Below are 24,277 nucleotides of genomic sequence, written 5' to 3'. Positions count from 1 at the left end.
CAAAGTGAACAGTTTGCCAAATAAAGACTAATTGGGGCCTAAATTAATTAGAAGGTGTGGTTGAAAAGATGAGCAGAGCCCGTCATTTTAGACGAATGGAACAGAGCCAGATGACAGGCGCCGCCACCGTCCCCCGCTCCGGGAGCCCCTCTCCTTGGCCACACTGCAGAAAGCTCCCCTCAAAACTGGCCGTGTCGCCGTCCCCGGGGCTTCCCCCCCATTTGCCGGTCCCCCCACACGGCACCCCTGTGGCAGACGCGGCCACCGTCCTCGTGGCTTCTGCAAATTAGTATTTATATGTCCTGGGTGTTCTGTTTCTCGTCTGGAAAACTGGCCCTGAACGATATTGATTTTTTTGTCACGGGACTGTCAGGAGCAAAGCTTTGCACAAGAAAGGTGAAAGCCGGGGCAGGAATTATGAGAAGTGAGAGGTGGGGAGTGAGGGAGGAAGGGGTGCGGAGTAGAGTAGAAAGCGCGAACGACTCTGCCTTCATGTCCTCTTCCCCATACCTTTGCAGTTGTGTTTTCCGTGATGCTCTCTAGTTTGAATAAACCATTACTTTCCAACTTCTCTGAGCTCTGATAGCGTTTGGATGACGTTCTACAGCCGTGTTCCAAAGCCTCAGCGTGCGGCGTAGTTAGAATATATCGCAAGGGTGTGTTTAATACCTTCTCCCTGAAAATGAACGTCACGTTCTCTTTTCTGCTCCCCTCTTCCTGCAGACGGGGTGTTTGGAAGGTGCCAGAAGGTTCCAGCGATGGACACACACCGCTACGAGGTATCGCCGGGAGCTCTGCAGCACCTGACAGCCACCTTGCAGAAGCTGTCGCGGACAGGTAGGCGGGCACGGGCCCCACCGTGTCCCGGGCCTGGGCACACTTGTGGTGGCCGCGAGGCACGGAGAGCTCCGGGGACATCCGGGGGCCTCGCAAGTAGTGAGGATACAGCACAGGACGGCATTTGCCAGGGTTGCCAGGGAGAGGAGCGGGCTGGGCGCAGGCGGGCTGGCTTCTGGAAGGTTCTGGCGGGTTCTCTGTGCATTGGATGTGGCTGTGGATTGCTGCTGCGTGTGCGGGAGCACAGCCACATCCGGGCTTCAGGGAGTCCGGCAGGGGTGCGGCGTGGCCGGCGGGCCCAGGCGGCTGTGGGCCCGAGCACATGCAGCCCAGTGGCCAGTCAGCCTCCAGGCCGTCAGCTGGCCTCCAGATACTGTCATTGTGCAAGTTCCTGTCCCATGGTTTGGCCACAGGAGTCGGCTGTAACCTGTTTACCTCACACGGTCGCTGAGATGATAACTCTAAAAATTACCATAATTTAAACATTATACATGTGATTCACGCGTGTGTGTACTTTTTAAATGGAGGGGAAGCTGCCTGCGTGTTCATCTCGTTCGTCCTGCCGGGGTGGGGGTTACTTCCTGTGCTCCGAGCCTGGACTGAGGCCGACCCGCACACACGGTGCCCTGGTGTCGGGGGAGGGTCAGGGTGATGTTCCTGGAGTGAACCTGCAGGTCTCGGGGTCAGCACCTGAGTGGCCCCACTGGGGGCCCAGCCTGGAGGGGAGGGACCAGGAGAGCCCCTACATTCTTTCTCCATCAGATCCTACAGGGCTTATCCGTGGCTTCGTAAGGAGGGTCTGTGGCCCCATCAGTTTGGGAAACCGTTCTTGCTCTGTTCCTCCTTCGGAACGTTCATAGTGTTCACTGCTGCGTAGGACACCGGGAAGTTCTGCAGGAAGGAGTTATGCTAATTCAGGGGCATCTGGGGGACTCAGTTGGCAAAGCATCTGCCTTCAGGTCAGGTCGTGGTCCCGGGGTCCTGGGGTCAAGCCCCGCATCGGGCTCCCTGCTCGGCGGGAAGCCTGCTTCCCCTCTGCCCCTCCCCCTGCTTGTGTTCCCCGCCCCCTTTCTCTTTCTCAAATAAAATCTTTTTAAAGACAGAATTAAGTTTACTCATTCACTCGCAGTCACTTGTGGTGGCACCCTTTTCCCCTGGGACACCAGCCGTGCCAGAGTTCAGTCAGGGAAGCAGCGGGACCATGTACACGGTCCTTTGCAGGGACTCGGCTGCGCACAGCTGTGGGAGATGACAGAGCATCTTGGCCAGGCTGCTGCTGGGGTCTGGGGCCTGGGTCTGACGGGGTCCGTGAGGAGGGACTGTGGCTGTGCGGTAAGAGGTCAAGGACAGGGACGGACAGGAGCCCATGACTGTTCTCGTGGCCTTGACCTTGGTGATTGAGGTGTCCTGCAGAAGGTGGCCCCTCACCAGGGAGCTGAACGCACAGTCCCCAGAGGCTGGGGAGGCTGGGCAGGGCCCCGGGGAGCAGGGCAGCTGCCTCAGAGGCAGTGAGTGGGCAGAGGGACAACGACGTGTGCTCTGCCGCGTGCCCGTGGCCCTCCAGCATCAGGCTCACAGCAGCCACGCCACGTGTAGCTCGCAGGACCAGGGTCAGGGGTGCGTTTTTCACTAAGGATTCACGGCCCAGAGCAGTTTCTTGAAAGGAGAGTCGTTATCTGCAGAGGATGTCACGTGTTTGCTCCAAGATCCTGAGGGTCTGCTCGCCCATCAGGGCCTTTGGGAGGCTGCAGCCGGCATCCGTGGTCGCCACCGACAGCCCTTGGTGTGCAGACGTCCTACCCATACACGTGGCTGGTCGTGACGTCCTGCTCTTTGGGTCCAACAGGGCAAGCACGGCGGGTCCCGCTCTGACGGGCGGGGCACAGTGAGGCTCCGGGTGCCCTGGTATTGGGGTCAGTCGTGGTCCGTGTTTGGTAAGCACTGGAGGAGTCCTCATTCCTTGTTCCCTGGCGCACAGTTGGCCTAGCAGAGGCCGCAGGTCTGCGTGCGGACGGCCAGGAGAGAGAGTAACTGCGTAAATGGGCTTCTGTGGCCTGCAGGGGACCTGCCGCCACCCTCCGCCTTTGTTCCTGGGGCTCTGCTGCGTGAGACGGAAACGGCCAAGTCTGGGGATGGTTTGCCGAGCTATGACTCTGTTTTGGTGATTCAAGCCAGTCCTCAATTCGGTAGATCTCGAACTTTCCTGCTTATGCGGGTCCCTGAGACTCCAGGAGGCTTTCTTTGCAGCCCTGTGGGAGGGGCGTTCTGGGCATCTAATCACTAACCGAGTTCTCCGTAGCCAGAAGCTTCTGATTTCCACTTCCTGGTAACCATACCCACCTTTTTTGGCTCTGAAGTGCCGCGTCTTGGCCACTGCCGCCCCAGATGCCAGCCTCCCCGCTGCACTGGGCGAGCCCAGGCTGGTGGCCACGCTCCCTCTGTGGTTTCTGACTTGCCGGGGGCTTCCCCGCTGAGCTCCTTCGGGATCCTGGGGCACTCTGATGAGCTCACGTCTCACAGTCGTGGGGAAAGACGTGTCGTCTGGACCCTCCTGAGGTCATTAGCGGGTCTCCCGTGATGACCCATTCCCATGTCCCCATCCCCTAAACCTTCGGACACTTGTCTCTGTGACAGAGCGAGAAGTTCTGGCGTTTCCACCTCATTTCGTGGAGACACCCTCTTCGGGAACCGGGTTATGTCAACCGCTGGTGGCACCATTCATGCTCTTCCCAGCCCTTAGATGTAAAGCGTGGCTGGGAGCATCAGTGCTCAGTGGCCGCATCTGTGTCCAGCCTTGGTCATTTCCTTTCATTCCGGCTTGACCTTGTCTCCTTAAGAAGGGTTCCCGCGCATGTTCCCCAAGTTTCTGTCGATGTAAACTGGCCGGGTCCTGCTATTCCTCGAGGGCGTTGCACTTTCTCTTTCTGTGTCTCCCACCCCGGGGCCTGCTGGGACTTGAGTCCAGAAGCAACTCGAGATGCAGTGAGAGGTGGCAAAGGGGGGGGTCCTAGGGGGTCAGCGGGGCCACGGAAGGCAACCTCCTGCATGGCCGTACGTGCTTTTCAGACTGGGTTAATCTCTTCAGCAAGGAACGTTGTGAAATGTAGGGGTTCGGTGTCCCCTCCCTTCCAGGCAACGTGTGAAGGACCCCGCAGAGCTTGGGACCTGGTGGGCAGCGCAGCTCAGTCACACGCGGGCTAGATGGTGGCTCTGGTGTGCCCGCTGGGTGTGGGACACACAGACGGCACTTGGAGGGGTCCTACGTAAGGCAAACAAAGTTTTTAATTAATAGGTTTTGTTTTTTAGAGCAGTTTCAGATTCACAGAAAGGCTGAGCAGCTGTACCGAGTCAGAGTCTACTCCGTCACTCCCTGTCTCTGCAGAGATGTCCCCGTCGCTGACCCTCGCGCTGACACGGTCGTTCCGTCAGTGAGTTGGTGCTGCCGTGTTACCCTTGAGTGGGGTCTGTCCCTTACGTCAACGTCCGCTTTTGTTTCTAACCCCGTGTGTCTGCACAGACGCACATGGATACGGGTCCCTCACGACAGTGTCACATGGAGGAGCTCCACTGCCCTGACAGGCCCCGGTGCCCCCCCTCTTCACCCCTCCCGCAGGCCTCCAGCCCGGTCTTCTCACCGTCCATGGTCCTGCTCTCCCTGGAATGTTGTAAAGGGGGTCAGACAGCATACGGCGGCCACTCTCCCTGATGCAGTCAAGGCCCCTCCACGTACCTTTCCGTGGCTTCACAGCTCATTTCTTTTTAGGACCGAACACTCTTCCATGTCTGGAGCGACCCTCCGTGTACGCATTCGCCTACTGGATGGCGTCTTGCTCCCGAGATCTGGCAGTTGTGAGCAAAGCTGCAGCAAACATCTCTGTGACTGTTTCTGGGCGGACGTGTTTTTAGCTCCTGTGGGTGAACACAAAGGGTACATTTGTGGTTCAGATAATAAGAGCAGCTTTAATTTCATAAGAAACCTCCAAACGGTCTTCCAGAGATGGGTGTGGAGGGGGAAGGGGTCACTACCCTCTTTGAGACTCTATTTCTTCCTCTAGTAGATGTGGACAGTCTTGGTCACCCGGCCCTGCCCTAGGTCACGAAGTCCTGCCCTAGGTCCCCTGGCCCCGCCCCGTGACATCTGACTTGCCCTAGAACTTCAGCCCGCCCTTTCCCCAGTTCTAAGTTGACCCCCTCTCTCTGGTCCTCTTGGGAGGGGCTCTTGGGAGCCCCCAGCACGTCCCACAGAAGCCGGGAGATGTCTGGTGCGTGTGGGATTCTGTCTTGGAGATGGTGGGTCGCTTCTGCTGCTGTTGGCTGTTTGCTGCTCAGTCACTGAGGGCATGCCAAAGTGACGAGTTAGCTGGCACTTGTGACGGCAAATTGCATTTCTTTCTTTCTGTTAGTGCCTCAGAAGTCACGCCCCAGGAAGGCTGGAGGTGGTAGGAAGTGGGTTTTATCGTCTAGTTTGACAAGAAACTTCCTGGGGGAGAATTGTGCTTTTCTGAACCACACTGTTCTGAAGGTTTCTGGAAATGATTTTTGGCCGTCCCCTCAGGCCCCCCAACGGCTCGTGCTGGCCAGTTCCCCACTACTCGGCCTCCAAGCAGCCGAGGCTGGAGCGTCTCCTCTGCTTCCCGCCTCCGCCGGCCAGTGCGCTGGGGAGGCGTGGGCCACCGGGCTTAGGGGTGGACTTGCCTCCAGACTTCCCACAGTCCGTGCAAGGGTCCGGTTCTTGGGGCTGGGCCTGTGGTCCTTACACAGTCGCGCGCTGGTTCTCTGGGAAGTGATCTTCTGGCCGCAGAGCGTGAAGTGTGGGTGTCGGTCTGGCTCTTCGCAAGGAGCTGGGCCCTGCTCGGAGCGGGACGGGGCAGGGGCCGTGGCTGTGCTTGCTCTCAGCCCCGCAGACGGACTCCCGAAGGGGCCTGCCACCCCCGCCCCACCCCTCACGCCGAGTCCTGGTCTTTCTTTCAGGGGACCTGGGGGAGAGAGAAACAGAGGAAGAGTTTTCAGGTGGCAAAACAATGACTATTTTTGACTTTGATGTTGCCCCGTGCTGAGTCCCCTTCTGGGCCGTGTGCCCAGGCGTTCCTGGCTTCGTCTGGGCCCCATCCTGGCTGTGGCCGGACTCTGGAAGGACAAGGGCAGTGGCCCCGAGAGGCAGAGGTGGCCCGTTCTCTGGACTGACGTGCACGTCGCAGACCATCAGATCTTCCTGCTGGCATCTGAGCCTTGAGATTTGCTTTTGCCGCTCCTGCGTTTCTGGTGCTCTTGGAGCTGGGAGGTCCCTGTAGCCAAATCATGCGCAGAGCTGCCCCTCGCTGAGTCCCCAGGCGCCTGCCGGCTTTGGCTGAAGGGCAGCTCTGCGCACCCCAGACGACGGGACACAGGTGCCGTGGCCGCACAGCTCAGCCTCTAGCTGGGCTCTGCCCTGGGCCTGCATTCCCACCACCGTCTGCCTCCTGACCCATTACCTCTCCTTCCTGGGGCCACTGGTTTCCTCAGATTGGGAAGACTCAGCCTGCAGCTTGGAAAACGCAGACCCATGGGCCTACTCCAGTGGCTCTGACGAGGGCCGTGGAGCAGGGCCTGGGCGTCTGTGTCTTCAATAAACGTGGGAGACAACCCGGGCCTGGAGGGGCTGGTCCCTTTTGGCCCTCTGTGGTGTCCCTGCCCTCCTCCCGTAAGCGTGTCTGAGGGCTCCTGCGGCTGGCCTTTGCCCGTGTGTGGGGAGTCCGGGTAGGAATTTGAAGGTGGGTCATTTTGATTCTGGACGGCCTCGCCTGGTGTTTGTCCTACGGCAAGCCTTAGGGTGAATGCGTGTGACTGCCACTCACGTCCACTCCCATCAATACACGTACACACCCCCATGCACACATCCGTGTACAAACACGTGAGCACAAACATGGGCACACATGTGCTAATGCACACACATACCCACACATCTATGTGCACACACACCACACAGCACACCAGGACGTGCACACTTGGCCACATACGCGTGCGCACAGGTACACACGCATGCACACACGTGTGGGCCCGCATCACTCTGGAGTCCCTCATCTGACGCTTGTTTCCAACAGCAGCATGTAATCCGGAACTCTTTCTCTGATTTTTGTCCAATCGGTGCTGTCTATTCTATTTCTTGAATTTTGTTTGGGTGTTTCAGGTTTTTCCCTCTGGTCATGAAAGGCTCGGTACTGAAGAACACCCTGGAAGGTTGGGGAGTTTGTGTCTTACCCTAAGGAAGCAGCCCCTAACCCTGCTGGTTCCCTGGACTTGGTTGTCCTGATAGGAGATGGTTTTTGGGAAGGGAGCTTGTTCCGAATTCCTTAAAATCATCCCACCAGGTAGGCGCACTGGGAGTGGAGTAGGTTGTGTGCATATCTGTGAACGCTGCTGTGGCAGTGCGGCTGCTGGTCTCACTGTCGGCTGCTTCACGGCTGTTGGGAGCCTTCCCCATGAAGAAGGAAAGGAAAATGGGGTTTAATTGTGCAATTTTCTCTTTTGATATAAATATATACATCAAGGAGAAAAAATATGTTCAGTTCTGTTTACCATTCTTGTCCTACAAGAAGAAGTCTTCTCATTGTTCTCTCATGTATTAAATTTTTTAAAAATACATTTCACTTCTTCTGACAAGCCATTAAAATTCAGCATTTAAATGTCACCCGTTGGCACGTAATTTGCTGTCATGAAAACAACTATGGATTTATTTCCTGGCAAGAATCTCCTGTTGTATTGAGCTATATGTCAAAACCAAAAGGGAAAAAGGAAAATTAAAAAAATCTAACACAGTTTTATAATTCCTTAAAAGAGAAGGAAAAGAAATCATCTAATAGTCTGGAATACGGAGACCGCCAGGGTGGTCTCCAGACGCGATGGCCGGGTGAGGGGCCAGCTGCTGGCTCAGCGTTCTGGCACATTATGGCACGCTCTGGGCACGTTCTGGCACGTTCCCACACGTTCTGCCATGTTCTGGCACGTTCTACATGGAGTCGCTTGGTGTAGCAGGTCGGGCTGAGCTTCGGCCTTCTTCCTTTTCCTGCTGGGTCGGTCTCTCGGCTCGCAGTCAGCCTCCGCCCACTAAGCTGCCTTCTCTTGTCCGCGGTCCCGCGCTGTGCCCGCGCTGTGCGGGGAAGCTGGAGTCATTCCTTCTTTCTGAGGTCCCGCGGAGGCCCAGCCCCGAGGTCAGGCGGACGCACGCTGCGGGCTGGAGAGGGGGGCGTGGGCGCGCAGCGCGTAGACTCAGAGTTGAGACTCGTCTTTGCAGGGATTTCATTACGTTCAGCCGGACACTGCCACGTGGCGGGAGCCCGTGGAGCGGCCTCTGAGAGTGGGCGATGTTGCGGGTGTGGAGAGGCCGCGAGGGGGCCCGTGGGACCAGGTGGCCGCTGGAGCACGAGGCCCAGAAGCAGAGAGAACTCGTAGATCGGCAGGAGTCAGTCGGGAAAGCGGAAGTTAAAACGGAAAGGGGGCGTCGTTAACGGGAAGACGGCAACAGGAAGGACTCCGACGGTCGCGCGCACCGGCTGGAACCTAGGGCGAGCCGGACGTTCCCGCAGCGGTGCAGCCGTTTTTGAAGCTGTTTTGGCGACAAAAGTAATTAAGGGAACGTCGAACGTCGCAGCTCTGACTTCCAGGTCCGTCCTCCGGCTTCTCTGGGCTCCGGGCGTCCAAGCGCCGTCCGTAGCAGCTGTCGCCGCCTCTGCGGCCGCGGAAACCAGCGGGAACGACCTCCGCGAGCGGCGGGCAGGGCGCGGGCCGCGTTCGCGTCACCAGGGCCGGCCGACCGGAGGCGCGTGCCAGCGCGTCTGCCTCGCGCGCGTGTCGAGCAAACACGGCGCGGTCCCGGCGCGCTCTGAGGCCGAGCGCGGGCGACAGGAGAGCCGCGCCGGCGGCCGCGGGGGAACCTGCCCAGTCCGCGAGGCGGGCGCGGGGCGCGGCGTGAGGACACTGTGTGCTCCGGGCCGAGGCGGGGAGAGATGCGGGCAGGAGCGTCCGCGATGCCGCCGTTTGCGTCTCCACGAAGCGCGGCCGAGCGCGCGTGTGGATGGGGCGGGCTCGTTCCCGTGCGCGGAGCACGTCCGGGCCTGTGAATGACGAGAGGGCGGGCGGCCCGGCGGGACTCACGGAGGAGCGAGCGGCGCACACGCGGGTAGAGCCGAGCGAAGACAGCGACCGAGCAGGAGGCCACTCCCGGGGGGACCCGTAGCGCAGGCCCGCGGCTGACCAGGGCCGGAGGCGCGGCCGCGTGGCGGGGAAGGAGGCCCGCGGGCAGGCGAGCGCGTGGGCCGCTGCGCCGGGAGGGCTGGAAGGGCGCCCGCGGGGCGTGTGGCGCGCACGGGGGACCCCGGACGGTGCGGGCCACGCGGACGAGCCTCCTCACGTAACGAGTCACGTACCTGCGTTTCCGGGGATCGGCTTTGCGCGTGCGGGGCAGGCGGACGTCCCGGCGGGGAGTCCCGCTGTCCACACACTGGCCCCCGAGACGCTGCCCCGGACGGGGAAGCAGCCCGCGAGCGGGTGAGGCGCCGCCCTCCTCAGCCCTGCAAACGCACGGCCCGCGGCGCCGGTCGCCTCCCACGCTGGCGCGGCCGCTGCGTGTCCAGGCCGCGCGGCTCCGCAACGCCCGCGCGGCTCCTCGTGGACCGCCGCCTCCTCTCTGGTAAGAACCTTCCGGAAACACTTTCTTGCGACCGTGTTTGCCTGCGGCACCGCCCGGCGCTCGAGCCCCGCCTCCCCGGACGGCTCCGGCGTGACGTGAAACGAGTCCCGGATGAAGTGAAAACCTCTCCCGCGACCAGCATTTCCTCCGAGGGGTAGGGAGAGCGTCCGCGGGGCTGCGGGCTGCGGTGTCCAGCCGCCGGCCTGGCGCCGTCCTCAGCGGCGGAGGCCGCGCTGCCCCTGAGGCGTCCTTCGGGCTCCTTTGAACACGCGGCTCCCGGCTCGGTTCGGAGCTGGTTTCCGGACGGTCCGCAGCAGGACACACGGGGGAAGGGGAAGCGGGAGCGGCTGCTGCGGACTGTTGGTCAGCCTGCGAGGAAGACACTCCAGCCCCGCGGTTAGCGGGGAACATGTGATCCATTCTTTTTTTTTTTTTTAAAGATTTTACTTATTTGACAGAGCGAGATCACAAGCAGGCAGAGAGGCAGAGAGAGAGGGAGAAGCAGGCTCCCCGCTGAGCAGAGAGCCCGACGCGGGGCTCGATCCCAGGACCCCGAGATCATGACCCCAGCCGAAGGCAGAGGCTTAACCCACTGAGCCACCCAGGCGCCCCATGTGATCGATTCTTAAAGCTTAATTTTTCCTCAGCCCTTCAGGGCTGCGGTGCCAGAAACTGCCGAGTTCCTGCCTGTCCCTCTAAGAGCTCGATTCTGAGAGAACCCGTCTGCCTGCCGGAGCTCGCCGTCGCCTCTGAGGGGCGCAGTAGCGAGGAAACACACGTCTTCGGGGTGAAGAGCTCCTGTTCTCTGGGATTTTCCAGGACTTCCGGAACATCGCTCCTGGCCACGCGCAAGGGCCCTCCTGCTGTCCCCTGCCCATGCCTCCTGCTCAGCGTTTGTCCAGGAAGCTGCCAGTCCTCTGTTCTGGTTCCTGAGCTGGCCACCTGTGTCGTCTCGTCGCCAGAACATCTTCAACAGAAGCGTGATTATCTCAGCTTTACCCACGTGGCCAGCGGGCCTTGGGACGTCATCCTACACTTCCCAAAGCTTTTGTCTCTATTCCCCGAAATCTCTTCTCTGCCCCGCGGTTCCGTAATAACTTTCATGCTCGCTCGAAAGCCCCGTGTTGTACACTCAAAGATTCTGCTTCACCCTGGATTTCAAACACAAAATGTACCTTTTTCCTCTTACTTTAGGTAAACAAGACTCTTTTCCCAAGACACTAGAAAAAGACAGGTTCCTCTGGTTTTAGGGTTATGTGCTTAGGATGGTGGGTGCGGATTTGTCTAGAAATATCAGAAAATGCATCCTAGAGCTTTCTTGGGGGGATGTCTCATTTCTTCTGTTTCACGCTTTGAACAAAGACGGAGCCTCTCCTTAGGGCCGTTGGCTTGTTAATGGCGGGGACCCTAGTCACAGGGTCACCTTACCTCGCGGCTTCTCGGGGAAGAAGCCTGAGCCTCCCTAATCAAAGGCCAGAACTACTTCTTAGAACACAGCCCCCCTTAGCCTTAGCCACAGACGAAACCGTCACCCTAGACAGGTTTCTTACAAGAGGGGAGTTTGCACGAGGCCACAGAATCTGGGTGGTGGGGGCTGGGTTTTGACCTGGGAGCGCCCGTGTCCCGTTCTCCTCCTAGCAGGGGATCAGGGCCGCCTGAGACCTTTAGAGTCCCAAGAGAACTAGGGTTTATCTGGTTTTATATGTTATTGATTCAAAGCCTTTATGGAGAACCACCGTTGTCGGGGCCTCATCTGGGGACACGGCCCTGACAGACACGCTGCCGGATGCAGGTCATTGTGGTGTCCGTGTTCTTCAGGGGCATGTGGTGGAATGAAGGGCCAGCCCTGCCGTGTCAGGGCTCCGTGAGGCCCCTCACTCCCCGGGCCCCCTCCCCAGTCTGGATCTGCTCCTTCCTCTGTCCGATCAGGAGAATTGAAAATCAAGCTTTCACGGTTGCCGGAAGGACCGTGGGAGGTGGGGCGCAGCGCGGTGCTGTTCTCACTGTTTCTGGTGCACGTGGCTCTGCCCGACCGCCAGGTTCGAGGTGGCCCGGTTGTCAGGGAAGAGCCTCAGGCACGTTCTCCGGTCTTCCGCCCGGACGCCCGTGCTCAGGTGCGCGAACCACTAGCGGTCCGTGTGCTTCCGAAGCAGACACGTGCCGCGAAAGACGGAGGAGCACGTGTCCTTCCACTCACGTGTGCCGGGCGCAGGGCAGCCCTCGGGGGTCGGGCAGGGGCTCCCCACGGGGCGGCCCGGGCAGCGGCTGATCCCGGCTTGTGGCCTGCCCACTTCCCCTCTCGCCCCAGGAGAATCCTAGTTCTCTGCTTTGAACTCGGACGTTAAACCTTCTCTGCAAAGAACATGTCTTCCGTTGCTCAGCGCCTGGGGACGTCTGAGGTTTGATGAGATGGTCCTCGGAAAGAAAGGTTTGTGGTTCTTCTCTTGCACAGGTAACGAACCGGCTCGGGGAGTCGAGCGGGTGGAGAAAACCAAGGCCCATCTGCGCTGTCCTTCCGGCTCTCCCTGCGCTGCTGTCCGCGCTCCTTTCATCTCCTGCTTCTCTTTCCATCCGCTCTGTTCTCGCCGAAAACCCTGCTCTTTCTCCCTTTATCTCGATACCGTAATGAAAGGCCTTCAAAGACCGAGTTTCAAAAAACATCCCCCAGGGAGGGCCAATTACATATGTGGAGATGGTTTGTGTGCAAAGACTGGAGTGTTCCGGGCGACGAGATTATCTTGAATTTTCCAGGTGGAGGGCAGAAGCTGGGAGGCACCTGCCGCTCCCTCTTGCCCTCTCCTTCCTGTCCCGTGCCCAACCGCTTGTCAGCATGGGGAGGGCCCGTGGGGTCCCTGCTCCACATGGGGCAGGGACAGCGGTGCTCTTCAGCTGTCACTCTGCGAACCATGGGGTACTGCGGCCTCCCTGAGCTTGGGCGTCTGCGTGCGGGGCACTCAGCCTCGGGCTGGGTCCCTGCGCCGGAAACGAACCCGTGCGGTTAGGGTTAAGGGTCTGTGGTGTCCGGCTATGGAACGGCATGTGCGTGTCCGTGCAGAGAAAGGACCGGACAGCAGAGCCTTGCACACGTCTAGCTGTCAGGAGCCACTGGGGAGCAGCCAGGGCACGCCAGGTTTGCGGCGGCGGGTGTACTGGGCGAGGTCCCGTGGACCTGGCCGTGCGGCTCGCGATGTGGGTGGCAGTGGTTATCGGTCACATTGGCTATTTTTCGGGGCTGTGATCTGACCTTCAGAGCCTCTCTTCAAGAGAGGTCACCCTGGAGGAGGCAGGTGGTTCCTGCATTCAGTTTCCAGGTTTACTTGTGAGAAATGGCGGTCTGGAAGGGCACTCCCGTGTCCTGCTGGGATTGTCAGCTGGGAGGTCGGAGGGCAGTTCCCTCCCAAGGGCAGCACCGTCGGGGCGAGGCCTCTGAGTCTGGCACGCGTCTCTCTCCCGGGAACACCCATGATGCTGACCTCCTTTCACTGTGCTGAACCTTTAGGGAAAGCGTGAGAGTGAAACCTGTTCCCCTCACGCAGGTGATTCTCCCTCCATGGGAACCTGTCCTGGGGCCTGCTCTGTGCTGCAGGTCAGAGACTGGGAGGGCACAGAAGGGGGGGGGGGGGGGAGGTGACAGCACTTCTTTCCGGCTTGCTCCGCAGTGCACAGCCATGGTGCTCCGGGAACGTGCGTGCCCCTTGTTAGGGCCTGAACGGGATGGGTGGTAGCCGTGGACGGTCCTTTCCCCTTTTCCTCTCGGCGAGGAGAGGACATATGGGTACCAGGAAGGTCGTGACTTTGGGAAGAGGTTGGAGGAGGGAACGTTTTTTTGTTTTTTTTCCAATTCGGCTTCAGAGACAGGACATTGGGACAGTTGGGGCTATTGGAATACTGCACGGGGACAGGGCTTGTTTGCCAGGGTGCCTCTGGCTTTGGTGCTGGCCTTCTCCATCACGACAGGTGACCTCAGGGCAGTGGTTTGACCCGTCCAGGGGCCTGCTCTGTTGAGGTAGGACTCGGGACAGCCCATATCGCATCCCTGTCATGCCCTCCCCTGCACTCCTCTTGCTGGCGTCCTGGGCGATACTTACCAGAACGACCCCCTCAGATAGCGGGTGCATGGCCTGCAGATCCCGGGTGCTCTTGGAGGACAGAGTGCAAGTCCGGCCCAGCTGTGTCTCTCAACCCAGGACACGGTCACTGTGAGGTGGCCCTGTGTAGGGATCGAGGGCTCTGGCTTCTCACTGCTCCGGGCTCTCCCTGCACAGCTGAGGTCCCAGGAGCCCAGTGGGGCCCCGAGGTGGGGAGCGGGGCACTTTCTCAAAACAGAGCCCCTCCTCCTTGACACTTTGTCTTTAAAGTGAACAGATCAGATCACCTCGTGCAGAGGTGCACCTTCCCCGTCCCCCAGGGCCTGCAGGGGATTTCGGTTTGGGACCCGAGAGTGTCTTCCTGGGTGCATGTGTACATCCACGAGGAGGAGGGGGCCAGCAGACGGGTCCGCATGGAGCTGGGCTTTGATACTCACTTGTGGGGACTCTGAAGGGTCGAGCTGGGCAGCAGGCAGGGGGAGGCCCCCAGTGCCAGTGCTCCACGCGGTCTCTGGTCTCACGGAAAGACTCTGTGGCCAAGGGCATCTCAACTCCCAGACCAGAACATTCCATGCACCAAGTCCCCGCAGCTCTGGGCGTGGCCTTGTGGGGGACTCTGGAAGCTTCCCTGTGGCCGGAGGGGCCACGGCGGTAAGGAGAACAGGTCCTGAGATGGCTGTGCCGTTTCGGCCAGCATGGTAGGGAGCCGCGCCTCAGGGAGGGTCTCCTGGGGCCCGTCAGGGAGGCATTCGAGGGAGCCGTGCCTTCGAGGAACCCGAGGGAAGGCAGAAAGCCCCGGATGGAGAGGGACGAGGGGAGGTGCCTTGGGGACAGGCCATCGGCACCCATTGGACTTCGCCAAGGCGGCAGCAGGTACAGGTGGGAGGGAAACAAGACCAGAAGGCGGTTCTAGGGTTAAAGGGAGGGACGCTGACAGGCAGGGTGGTACCTTCTGGAGACGCTGGATTTCACTGAAAACCCAGATTTACTCCTCTCTAGCAGCAGATGGACCTGCGCCCTGTGCCCTCTTCTGCACGGAAGGTCCTGTCTCTCAGGGCAGCGTGAGGCTGTCCCCCACCTGCCGAGCCCAGGGCTGTCTTCTCTCCTGGGTGGTCTAGCCTGGAGGCTGTGCACACGGCAGAGGCCCGGGACCAGCCCTGGCAAAGCAGCACCTTGCCTCTCACCAACGAACAAAAATTACTCACAATTACGCGCAATTAGCAATTTTAAATTATTAATGGTGGTGAAAGAATGTGTCTATTCAACAAGTAATTTCTCATAATTTTTAGTAATTGAAAGTAATTTCTCGCCATTAAACCCTAATTTAGTGCATTTTCTGGGTGACGCCCTTATTCATGGGTGCCTCTGATCGACTCTCCCTGCTTTTCCTGGGCACTTTGTTCAGTAAAATTTGCGGGGTGGGGCATCGGGGGAGCAAAAGAGCCCATGTTGGAAACACAGGGAGAATAAGGAGCTGATCCAGGCTGACCCCGCAGAGCTGGGATTCAGCCGAGGGCCTTCCCCGCAGAGCCTCCTGGGCTTGCTCGGAGTCACACGCAGGAGCTGGTCTTGTGACAAGGCCGGCGTCGGGGGAGGGCGTCCGGCCGTGCCCCTGCGCTGGGTCGCTGGGTCGCCGTAAGCTGGCCAAGGCGGCAGGTGGCCCCCACTGGCCCTCGGGCCTGGAGCGGCCGTGGGAGGGGGCGGACGCGGTGCTGTGAGGAGATCTGATTCTCCTTGGTGACTTCCCCCCTGAGCGTTCCGAAGCCCCTCCCCTGGGGGCAGGTGTGTGGGGGTGGGAGGACGGCAGGGACTCTGGCTGCTCCAGGAGTTAACCTAATCACGGCGGATTTGCATGTGAAAAGCAGCCTGGAGTCGTCTTTGTCTACCCAGGAGGGATCTCACCCCTGATGAAATCTGTCATCTCTTTTGTCAAGTAGCAAATAAATATTCTGACTAAATTCTTCAGAAATGAAATGACTTGGTATATCTGGGAATGTGCTTTATTCCCCTTGCAAATTAGTCATTTTGACGATGCATGACTTCCTCCGAGGGCCTGGGTAGTCACTGAACTCGAGTGTGGTCCCTGCCTTTCTGTGTGTGTTTTCTGTGGGAACCGCGGATCCCGGCAGAGACCAGTGTCTGTGACGCAGAGACGGAGGGCTGGCCGCGGTTACACACATTTCTGGCTTTCTCGGGCCGGTCCGGAAGCCCCATTGTCTTCGTGGACGTGGACGGGGTCTGGGCCCTGCCCTCCCAGTGGTGCAGGCCGGTGTGGGTGGAGTCTGGGCCCCTGGTGGTTGGTGTCCCAAGGGATCCCACCCGTGCTCAGGGCATCTTGCGCCATCGTCCTTCTGTTGCCTGATCCGAGGGTCTCGCCTTGCCCCTCGGCCTGGGCTCTCCAAGGCTCAGGCCCACAGCTGCTTCGGTGTCGCCGACCCTGCCACCTGGGTTCCTGCAGGGAGCCTCTACCTTCTCCGACCTCGGATCCTGTTCCAGGCAAATGTGGTCATGCTTCCTCCTACGACACTAGGAACGTGATCCCCGACACGTGAGAATTTTTAACAAATGAATGTAACGCTGTGATACAGAGACAGATGAAGGAAAACCGATAAACCAGCATTTGTGGCATGTCCGTGCCCTGCCCAGGCTCAGCCGAGGGCCAAAGGAGCTGCCTGGAGTCAGATCTCAGGGAACCGCGAAACCGAACTCGGGACGGTTCCTCCGCAAGCCGCGGGGCCGGCACCATTTCCGAGTGGCAATAGGTGCTCAGTAGATGATTGGAAGAAGGGGGGACTGCCTTCCGGAGGTTGCCCTTCTGCCCTGAGTCTCCAGAAGAGGCCTGGGGCTCTGGAGGGCATACTGCTTTGGGTCTGTTCGTGTCCTTCTGGGCCCCTGCGACGCCCAGAGACAGGACAGCGCGATGCTTCTTTGCTTCCTTCCGCTCACTAGTCTGATGCCAGGAGCCCTTGCTCGGTTGACTTCTCCGGCTCCGGGCAGTGCTGGAGAGGCCACAAGGGCACAGGGAAGCTGGGCCTGGGTTTACAGAGCAGCTCCGCGTGGGGAGTGACACCAGCAAGCAGGCGCTCCCCTCACGGAGAAGCTGAGGTGCCAGCTCCCTTTCCGGGTCGTGTGTTAAGGGCAGTTCTGCATGGCAGCCCGGGGGCTCTGGCGAGCTCTGACCTTTTCAGCGTATGTTGATCTGGTCTTTCTGAGCGGATACAGCAGTTGTACCTGCCAACAGCTCTTCAGGCAAAATAGTTAGGAGGATGGGAGGGAAGCAAAGGGCAGTAGGTTCCCTTCTACACATTTAACCAGAGAACGCAGAGGTCTTAAAGCGTGAAGGTCGCGGACCCCTCTGTGCTCCAATCATGAAAAAGAAGAAAGAAGAGGTAAGTGATCCTCGGAAGAGCTCACGATTCCGTGACCGGCTCCACGAAGGCCACGCGGGCCGTCAGATCTCTTATTTTCCTAGGTCACGTTTACTCACCGCCACGGTGTGCCTGACTCACGTCCCCAGCTTCTGGCAACGGGCCAGTGCTGACAGCGGGCTGAGGGAACGTGACCTCCTGACCACAGGGCATCTGTTGGTCGGAACTGTGGCCTGGGCCGGAGCGCGTGAAGCCCTGGCGTCCGCTGGCTGTGGCAAGTGCACAGGAAGCTGGGCGAGCTGAGCCGGCACCGCTGGGGCGGAGGCATCCTGGGAGTCCCCTGGCACAGACAGACGGGCATGGCCGAGCTGTAGAGCTCTGTTGTGTTAGGCGCAGAAGTGCTGGGGTGACTTGGTCGCTGTAGGGCTCCCACAGCCTGCTGTGGAGGAAGTCCACAGTCTTGGGGAGGCCGATGCTGAACCAGATGTGTGGCTGTCGCAGGGTGACCCGGACCGAAGCCTGGCATTCGTGAGGGAGGTACAACGTTTGTGAATGCCAAAATTTATGAATTAATTCTAAAACAGCATGTTATCTGTTCCTTAAAATGGTCAAAATGTGACTTAAGGAGTTGGAGCGTTTGGGATGATTTGTCGATCCTGTACGGACAGGACTACGGAAGTTAATAAAGACACTGAAATGCAGATCACCGCTAAGACAGACTACACAGCTCTGGCCACATCGTTAAGTGGAACGGAGGGAGTGGTCGGCTGCGGTGAGCCGGTGAACAGGGCTGTCCGGCTCGCTCCGCGTGTGAGGGGCGGAGAAGGGGGCGGATGTGCGCTGTGCCTGGCTCCGCCCGCAGCCCGGGGACCCAGGGCAGAAGGCAGGGGGCGAGGAGCAGACAGCAGAGGCGGGTCAGGAAGAGGCGCCCTCTCCAGTTGCCTCCCCGTCTGAACCCGCGGGGCTTCTCCTGGGGGGGCTTCCCGACGGGGTGGGGCCAGAGGATCTGTAGGTGATGCTGGTGGGGCGTGGGCTGCAGGGTCCCTCACGGTTCCCTTCCCTGCCGTCCTCCCGGCCGGCCCTCCTGCTTCCCCTCTGGCTGGCCCCGTCCCTCCTGCTCCTCATCCATGTGTCCCTCCGCAGGCACCGAAGGCCGAAGAGCCATTCTCATTCAGTGAAGAAAACCCCACGAAAGTGGGGCTCCCTCTCAAGGGCTCTTGGACCCACAGACCCCTCGATCCTGCACTCGGAGATTTTTACACTTTGTCGTGTTGGCTCGAGTCTAGACTCGGGTTACGCTGGTGGTGTTACCGTGTCCACTGTGCGAGAGCCTGTGGCGTCCCGGCGGTGGGACCACATGCTGGTGGAGAGTGAGAGGAACCCAGTGGGAGTGGGGAACCACATCTGGACCTTAGAAGGCACAAATCACGGGTTTTCTGAGCAAATTTGTTCAGTGTCTTTGGTAAGCAAAGCCGAAAATCCGTGATTCTGACTCGAGGCATTTCTCTACTTGTGACCAAAGTCACTTACAAAATCAGTCCGTGAAGAATTGCACAGTGATCCAGGCTACTGAGCATGGACCGGCCGTTCTCCTTCCTGACCTTGATGCCACAGGGTTTGCAAAACGTGGAGTTTGCCCTTGTGTGAAGATGGCCGTGGCCAGAGAAGTGGCCCCAGAGACCCTGGCAGGCTCATTCCCGAGGCAGTGACATCCTCAGGGCTCTGGCTGTCCTGACAACGTGCCCTTCCGGCCGGAGCGGCACCTCAGCCCTGACGCCACCTCTCTCCAGGCTCCTCCAGTCCCCCCCACCCCGCTTGCCTCGGGTTCCTTTATGCTCAGCCAGGACCCAGCAAATGGTGGAGTCGGTCGGATAATCCGTTCATAGGGACCAGCTGTAGAAAACCATGTGGACCGCGCCGGGTGTCACGTGGGAACCGCAGCACAGCTGCTGGAGGTCGCAGTGTCACGCTTCAGGCACGTGAAAAGGCGGATGTGGAGAGATCCGTCCCCAGAGCTCGAGTTGGGGGTGAGGAGGGGTGAGGAGGGGTAGCCGTGGCGGGTGTCGGTATTGGGTCCGACCTTCCACCGCAGTCTGTCTGGGGGGACAGTGAGAAGGGGCTTCTGGGGGCCGAGGCTGCGTCGAAGGTTTTCATTCCCCTCCTGGCCTGCGTCTGGAAACCGCAGGTGGGGCTAAGCGGAGCCCGTCGGACGGGAACCCACGAGAGCGTTTGGAAAGAACATTCTGTGCTTGGGCCGTGATGGTCCACTCGGTAGACGTCCGTGTCGTGACCCGTGAAGAACTTCCCATGACTCGTGGGGCGCGTCACCAGAACGGACTTGCTGGTCCGTCGGTGAGTTCCCGCTGCCTGGGGAAGCTCGTGTGTCTGCAGAGGGGGCCGGGCGCCCGGCTTGGCCGTGCCGCAGGGCCCCCCGCCAGCCCCCACAGACCGCCCCCCGAGATGGCCGCCAAGAGACCTGGAGGAACTGCAGCCGCTCAGGTGTGGGGCCACGTCGATCCAGGCTTTTCAGGCTGCGTCTCCTCGTCACCGCCCGCCTCTGTCTGTGCCGACCGCGGCTGTCGGGAGCTGGGGGCCGGCCGTGCCGGATGCGGAGGACCAGGCTGAGGCCAGAAGCGTGGTCTGCGGCTCCCAGTGCTCGTTCCCAGGCCCGGGCGCCGGTGGCTCAGAGCAGACTCTGCTCCACTCACGGCACAGACAGGACCACCTGCCGGCCGTCGTCTGTGAAGCCGAACTTCTGTCCCTCCACGACGTCTGTCCCCCGGGAGCTCTCCAGGACGCTGGGTGGCCTGGACACGTTGGCCCTTCTTCAGCCAATTATGGCCCGAACTTCCGGCGTCATTGCCCTCACCTGACTCCGTTTCCTCCGGAGCCCCTCCCCCGAGCTGGCCGGCGCCTTCTGCATTGGCTCTGGCTCGCCCTCTCTGTGTCCTGGGAGTTCGGGGCCTCCCCCTGCACTCGTTCTCCCGGAGTGGGCTGCCCTGAGACCACTGGTCTCGGTCCGGGGCCGGACTGGCCGGGCTGACGGGCCCATCAGAGCACACGCAGGTCCGCAGGCCTTGGCGCTGCAGCTCGGGGTTTCTGTGTCACGTTAGAGCAGAGGAAGGGCCACAGCCTCGTCTCAGGGAGGCCCAGGTCCGCTCTCCAAACCTCCTGTTCTCTGAGCTTTCCTGCTCGAGACCTGCGAGTTCACTGTGTGTCTCTCCAAACGGTGCCTCACCTCGTCCAAGCTGAGAACCTCGGATGCACCACCCAGGGCGCCGGTGTCCAGACTGACTTCCTTCTTCTCTGGTGTCCCGAGAAAGCGGACGCGGGGTTTCTGGCCTGCACGGCTGCTCTGTCACGCCGCCGCTTTGTGGCGTTCTCAGCACAGAACGTTCTCTCCTTCCGGCATCCGCCGCTCCCCTGCTCTCCCCCCCACATTCCACAGTGTCTTCCTCACAGAGCACCGTCATGCTGGACGCAGTGCTGTCAGGGCCATCGTAGAGGAGTGAGTTGACACGTTGGTTATGTTAAAGCCACAGCTCGTTTTCATCCAAAGATGCCGCTGAGCGAGAGACAAGTCACAGGCTGGGGGACATGTGGCCACGCTCAGGAGGAAGAGGCGGACAGCCTAACAGGGACGGGCAGAGGACGGGCATTCGGAGAGGACGTGCGTCTGGCTGATGGGTGCGAGGAAGCGTCCGGTTAGTTACAGAGAAGCACGAGTCAGGTCCGCACGTGATGCTGCCCGGCGCCCCGTGAGCGCCCAGAGGGGGGCTGTGTCTTTGCTCCTCACCGGCCCCCTCCTGCCGCTCACACTGTCACCAGGAAGGGCTCACGGAAAACAGCGTGAGCAGGAGCAACCATTAAGGTCCACGTGTAGGACGGCGGCCTCCCAGTCTTTCCAGGCTGCAAGGAGGATCAGGGCGAAAATTCCCATGTCCAGCCTGCGGGGCCGTTCCTGCCCCCTGCCGGGTGTGGGGCCTGAGGACTGGCCGGCCTGCCTGCTCCGTGAGGGCCCGCTGCTCTTGGCGGCTCCCCTCGTTGCCTGTCTCCCTGGGAACAGGCCTTCAGGGCGTTGTACCCAGAGAAGCATGGGGCCCGGGTGTGGGGGTGCGGGTGGTCGGGGACGGTGATGTTGCCCCTGAGTGCTCCCCGATTCCACGGCTGAATGCTGGGAGGCCGCCACCATGACCTTCCTTGAGGACATCCTGGAGAGGCACAGCATGCACTTGGGAAGAGCGGCGCGTTTCAGGCCTGGCAACGCCGTTTGAAGTGGGGCCGCTGGGACTCTGCTCAGCCCCGTGCGTCTGCAGGGCGGCCCCACACACTTGGGTTAGCTTGCGTTGCTGACCCCCGCAGGCCTCCCCGTGCAGCTGTCCCGCTGTGCCATGGCTGCTGACCCACGGCCTGCTCCCGGGAGAGTCGAGAGTGCGGCACGGTGAAGGTGACACGGACCGCGGCACGTGCGTCCCCGGAGGCCGCTGGTGGGCGAGGTAAGACCCGTGTCGCAGAGCGCCCGGCAAATGTGCACAGGACTGGCCAGTGGGGGCCGCAGTGGGGGCCGCCGGCCGGCTTCCTCGAGGCTCCCAGGGCAGAGCTGGGGCGGGGGCTGATGTGGAGGCAGGAGGCACCGTTTCTAGCATCGTAGGCACAGCCCAACGTGTAAAGAAACGCTCCAGGTCCTTGCAGTGAGGTGGCCCAAGGAGGACCGCTGTGGAGGCTGGGTTTTGTCTGTGGCCCATGGTCTGTCCCTGGACCTGAGCCCGGGGGCGGGTGTGCCTGACCCTCTTTAGAAGAGGGTTCTAAGTTGGGTCTCCTCCGGTGCCACCAGCAGGAGAGAGGTGGAGCCCAGGGCTCAGACTTTGTCCAGAGACGGTCGTCAGGGCCCTCCACTCGAGCCCCGAGGCGCAGTCCCACAGCCATGGCCCACGGCTCACCGGCTCGGCCGCCCTCCGCAGGAGGGGCCCCAGGGGTGCGGCTCCCACGTGTGCTCCGCCCAGAAGCCCTGCAGCTCTTGGGTGGGGACCCCAGAGGGCGCCCGGCATGCAGCTCGGTGCTGCCCCCTCTGCCTCGGGCAGCAAAGAGAAGGGGGATCAGCAGCGAGTCCGGGATGCAGGGGAGCTGGCGTCCGGGCAGAGGCCTCGGTGCTCAGCGGGGGTTCCGCGGCTGCCCTGCGTGTGCCTCGTCAGCTCCCGCGTTAACAGACACTGTGGTAGCGCCACCGCTCTTCCCGCCGGCTGGCCTGTCGGTGGTTTTTCCCATTTGGCGTATTTGAGTTCCGTCTGGAAGTGGTCGGTTCTCAAACCGACTGAACTCAGTCCTTGAGTATCGGAGCTCCCCCCCCCCCGTCCGAGGGAAACTGACCTGTGGGGGCTGCCCCCGCACCGAGGCCCCGCTGGCTGGGGCCCCTCCGGCTGGGGCCCCTCCTTCCAAACCTCTCCTTCCCGGGGTCGGGTTAGGCACGGCCAGATGCCACCTTGTGAGGGCGACTGTCCGGAGTCCTCGGGATGGGCCAGCCCTGTGCCCTGCCTCCTCCAGGCTGGCCATTGATCCAGCGGAATGTTCTGGCTCTTCCCCCAGCTCACCTCCTGCTCCTGCTTCGGGGTCTGGCTTACGCCGCTCCCCTCAGAGGTGTGGGGGATGCTGGAGCGGCAGTGGGCCTGCTGCACAGGCCTCTGGGTCTGTTGCCACGGTGTCCAGGCCCCGGGAGAGCTGACCGGCCCCGGTGACCCCGGGGAGCCGCCCTGGCCTCCTGGTCATGCCCCATGACTCCCACAGATGGAGCCATGGCTGCTCCATGGACAGGAGGTCAGAAGAGGGCCCAGGACCTCGATGTCCTCATGGCAACTCCTTGCCGCTTGGAAAGGGCTGCAGGGTGGGAAGCCCGTTTTGCCATGTGGCCTCTGACTTCCAGAGCGTCCCATAAAACCAAAGATGAATTCAGTGTGGGGTGTTCCTGGATCCCAAGAAAGGCCCCATTTAAAGGAAGTGCTTCATCTAGCTGCTTATTTTCTTTCTCTATTTTTTAACTCATTTTGGCGTCTGAAGGGTTGGGTGAGGCTAAGTGCTGCTGGGGCTCCCCCAGAGGACCCGGCTCTCGGAGCCGATGTAGAGAAGAGCGGACGGGCTGTGTCCGCGGGGACGGGGCCTTCGTCTGGGCTGTCGGCATTGGCACTGCCCATGTCGGGCAGAGCTAACAGGAAGGGGAGTGGACGGTTCAGCCCCCGAGGGCATCTCACACCCTTGTTCCGCTCAGGACCCTGGGTCTATGCGGTAGGACGTGCAGACGTGCTGTGCTGAGTGCGCCGTGCCGCCTGGCCCGGTGTCCAAACCGCACACTCCGCCTGGCCCTCTGACTCGGGCTCTCTGCAGGGATTGGGGGCCCCAGGGTGGCGAGCTGCCTGCCTGTACTCTGGAGGCCAGCACCACCGTGCGTCTCCTGTGGGAGCAGCGAGCTGCACGCTCTCCGGCTTGGTGACCCCCATCCCAAACCCTCTCTGCGCCCTCATCAGTCTCAGCTCAGCGCTGCTAGAAGTCAGGCAGGCTCCCCGCCAGCGACCACACGGGGTGTTTCGGGGAAGGAGGAGCCCCCACAGGCTCACACGCTGGGATTCTCTTCCAGGCAATCTCGTCTCAATTTCACGATGTCCCTGTCCTCGGTGCCCTCCCGGGAAGCCTCCTCTGTCTGCCAGAGCAATCTACACCTTCAGTGTCATCCCAATCAAAACACCACTGACGTTTTTCACAGAACAAGAACAAAGAATCCTAAAATTTGTATGGAACCAGAAAAGACCTCGAATTGCCAGGGGAAGGTTGAAAAGGAGAACCAGGGCTGAGGACATCACAATGCCTAACGTCAAGCTATATTATAAAGCCATAGCCATCAAGACAGCATGGTACTGGCACAAAAATGGACACATAGATTAGTGGAACAGAATAGAGAGCCCAGATATGGACCCTTAACTCCATGGTCAACGAATCTTCGACAAAGCAGGAAAGAATGTCCAATGGAAAAAAGACAGCCTCTTCAATAAATGGTGTTGGGAACATTGGACAGCCACATGCAGAAAAATGAAATTGGATCATTTCCTTACACCACACACGAAAATAGACTCAAAATGGATGAAGGACCTCAATGTGAGAAAGGAATCCATCAAAATCCTTGAGGAGAACACAGGCAGCAACCTCTTCGACCTCAGCCGCAGCAACTTCTGACTAGGAACATTGCCAAAGGCAAGGGAAGCAAGGGCAAAAATGAACTATTGGGATTTCATCAAGATCAAAAGCTTCTGCGCAGCAAAGGAAACAGTCAACAA

At 60.3% G+C, this 24,277-nt stretch overlaps 1 protein-coding gene across 1 annotated transcript in view; it reads left to right on the top strand.

The window, feature by feature from the left end:
• Window positions 1-24,277, top strand: part of LOC111154447 (protein tyrosine phosphatase, receptor type N2) — a 650,145-nt gene that overhangs the window by 117,325 nt on the left and 508,543 nt on the right. Inside the window, exon 3 of the mRNA XM_022514054.1 lies at window positions 724-837. Coding sequence (XP_022369762.1) covers window positions 724-837 — 114 coding nt within the window. The remainder of the gene's footprint in view (window positions 1-723; window positions 838-24,277) is intronic.

This window comes from Enhydra lutris, unplaced genomic scaffold, assembly GCF_002288905.1.
Source record: "Enhydra lutris kenyoni isolate GAN:26980312 unplaced genomic scaffold, ASM228890v2 scaffoldscaffold37, whole genome shotgun sequence".
Taxonomy (NCBI): domain Eukaryota; kingdom Metazoa; phylum Chordata; class Mammalia; order Carnivora; family Mustelidae; genus Enhydra; species Enhydra lutris.
Note: the sequence above shows the minus strand (reverse complement) of the source record. Positions and strands in the feature narration are given on the sequence as shown.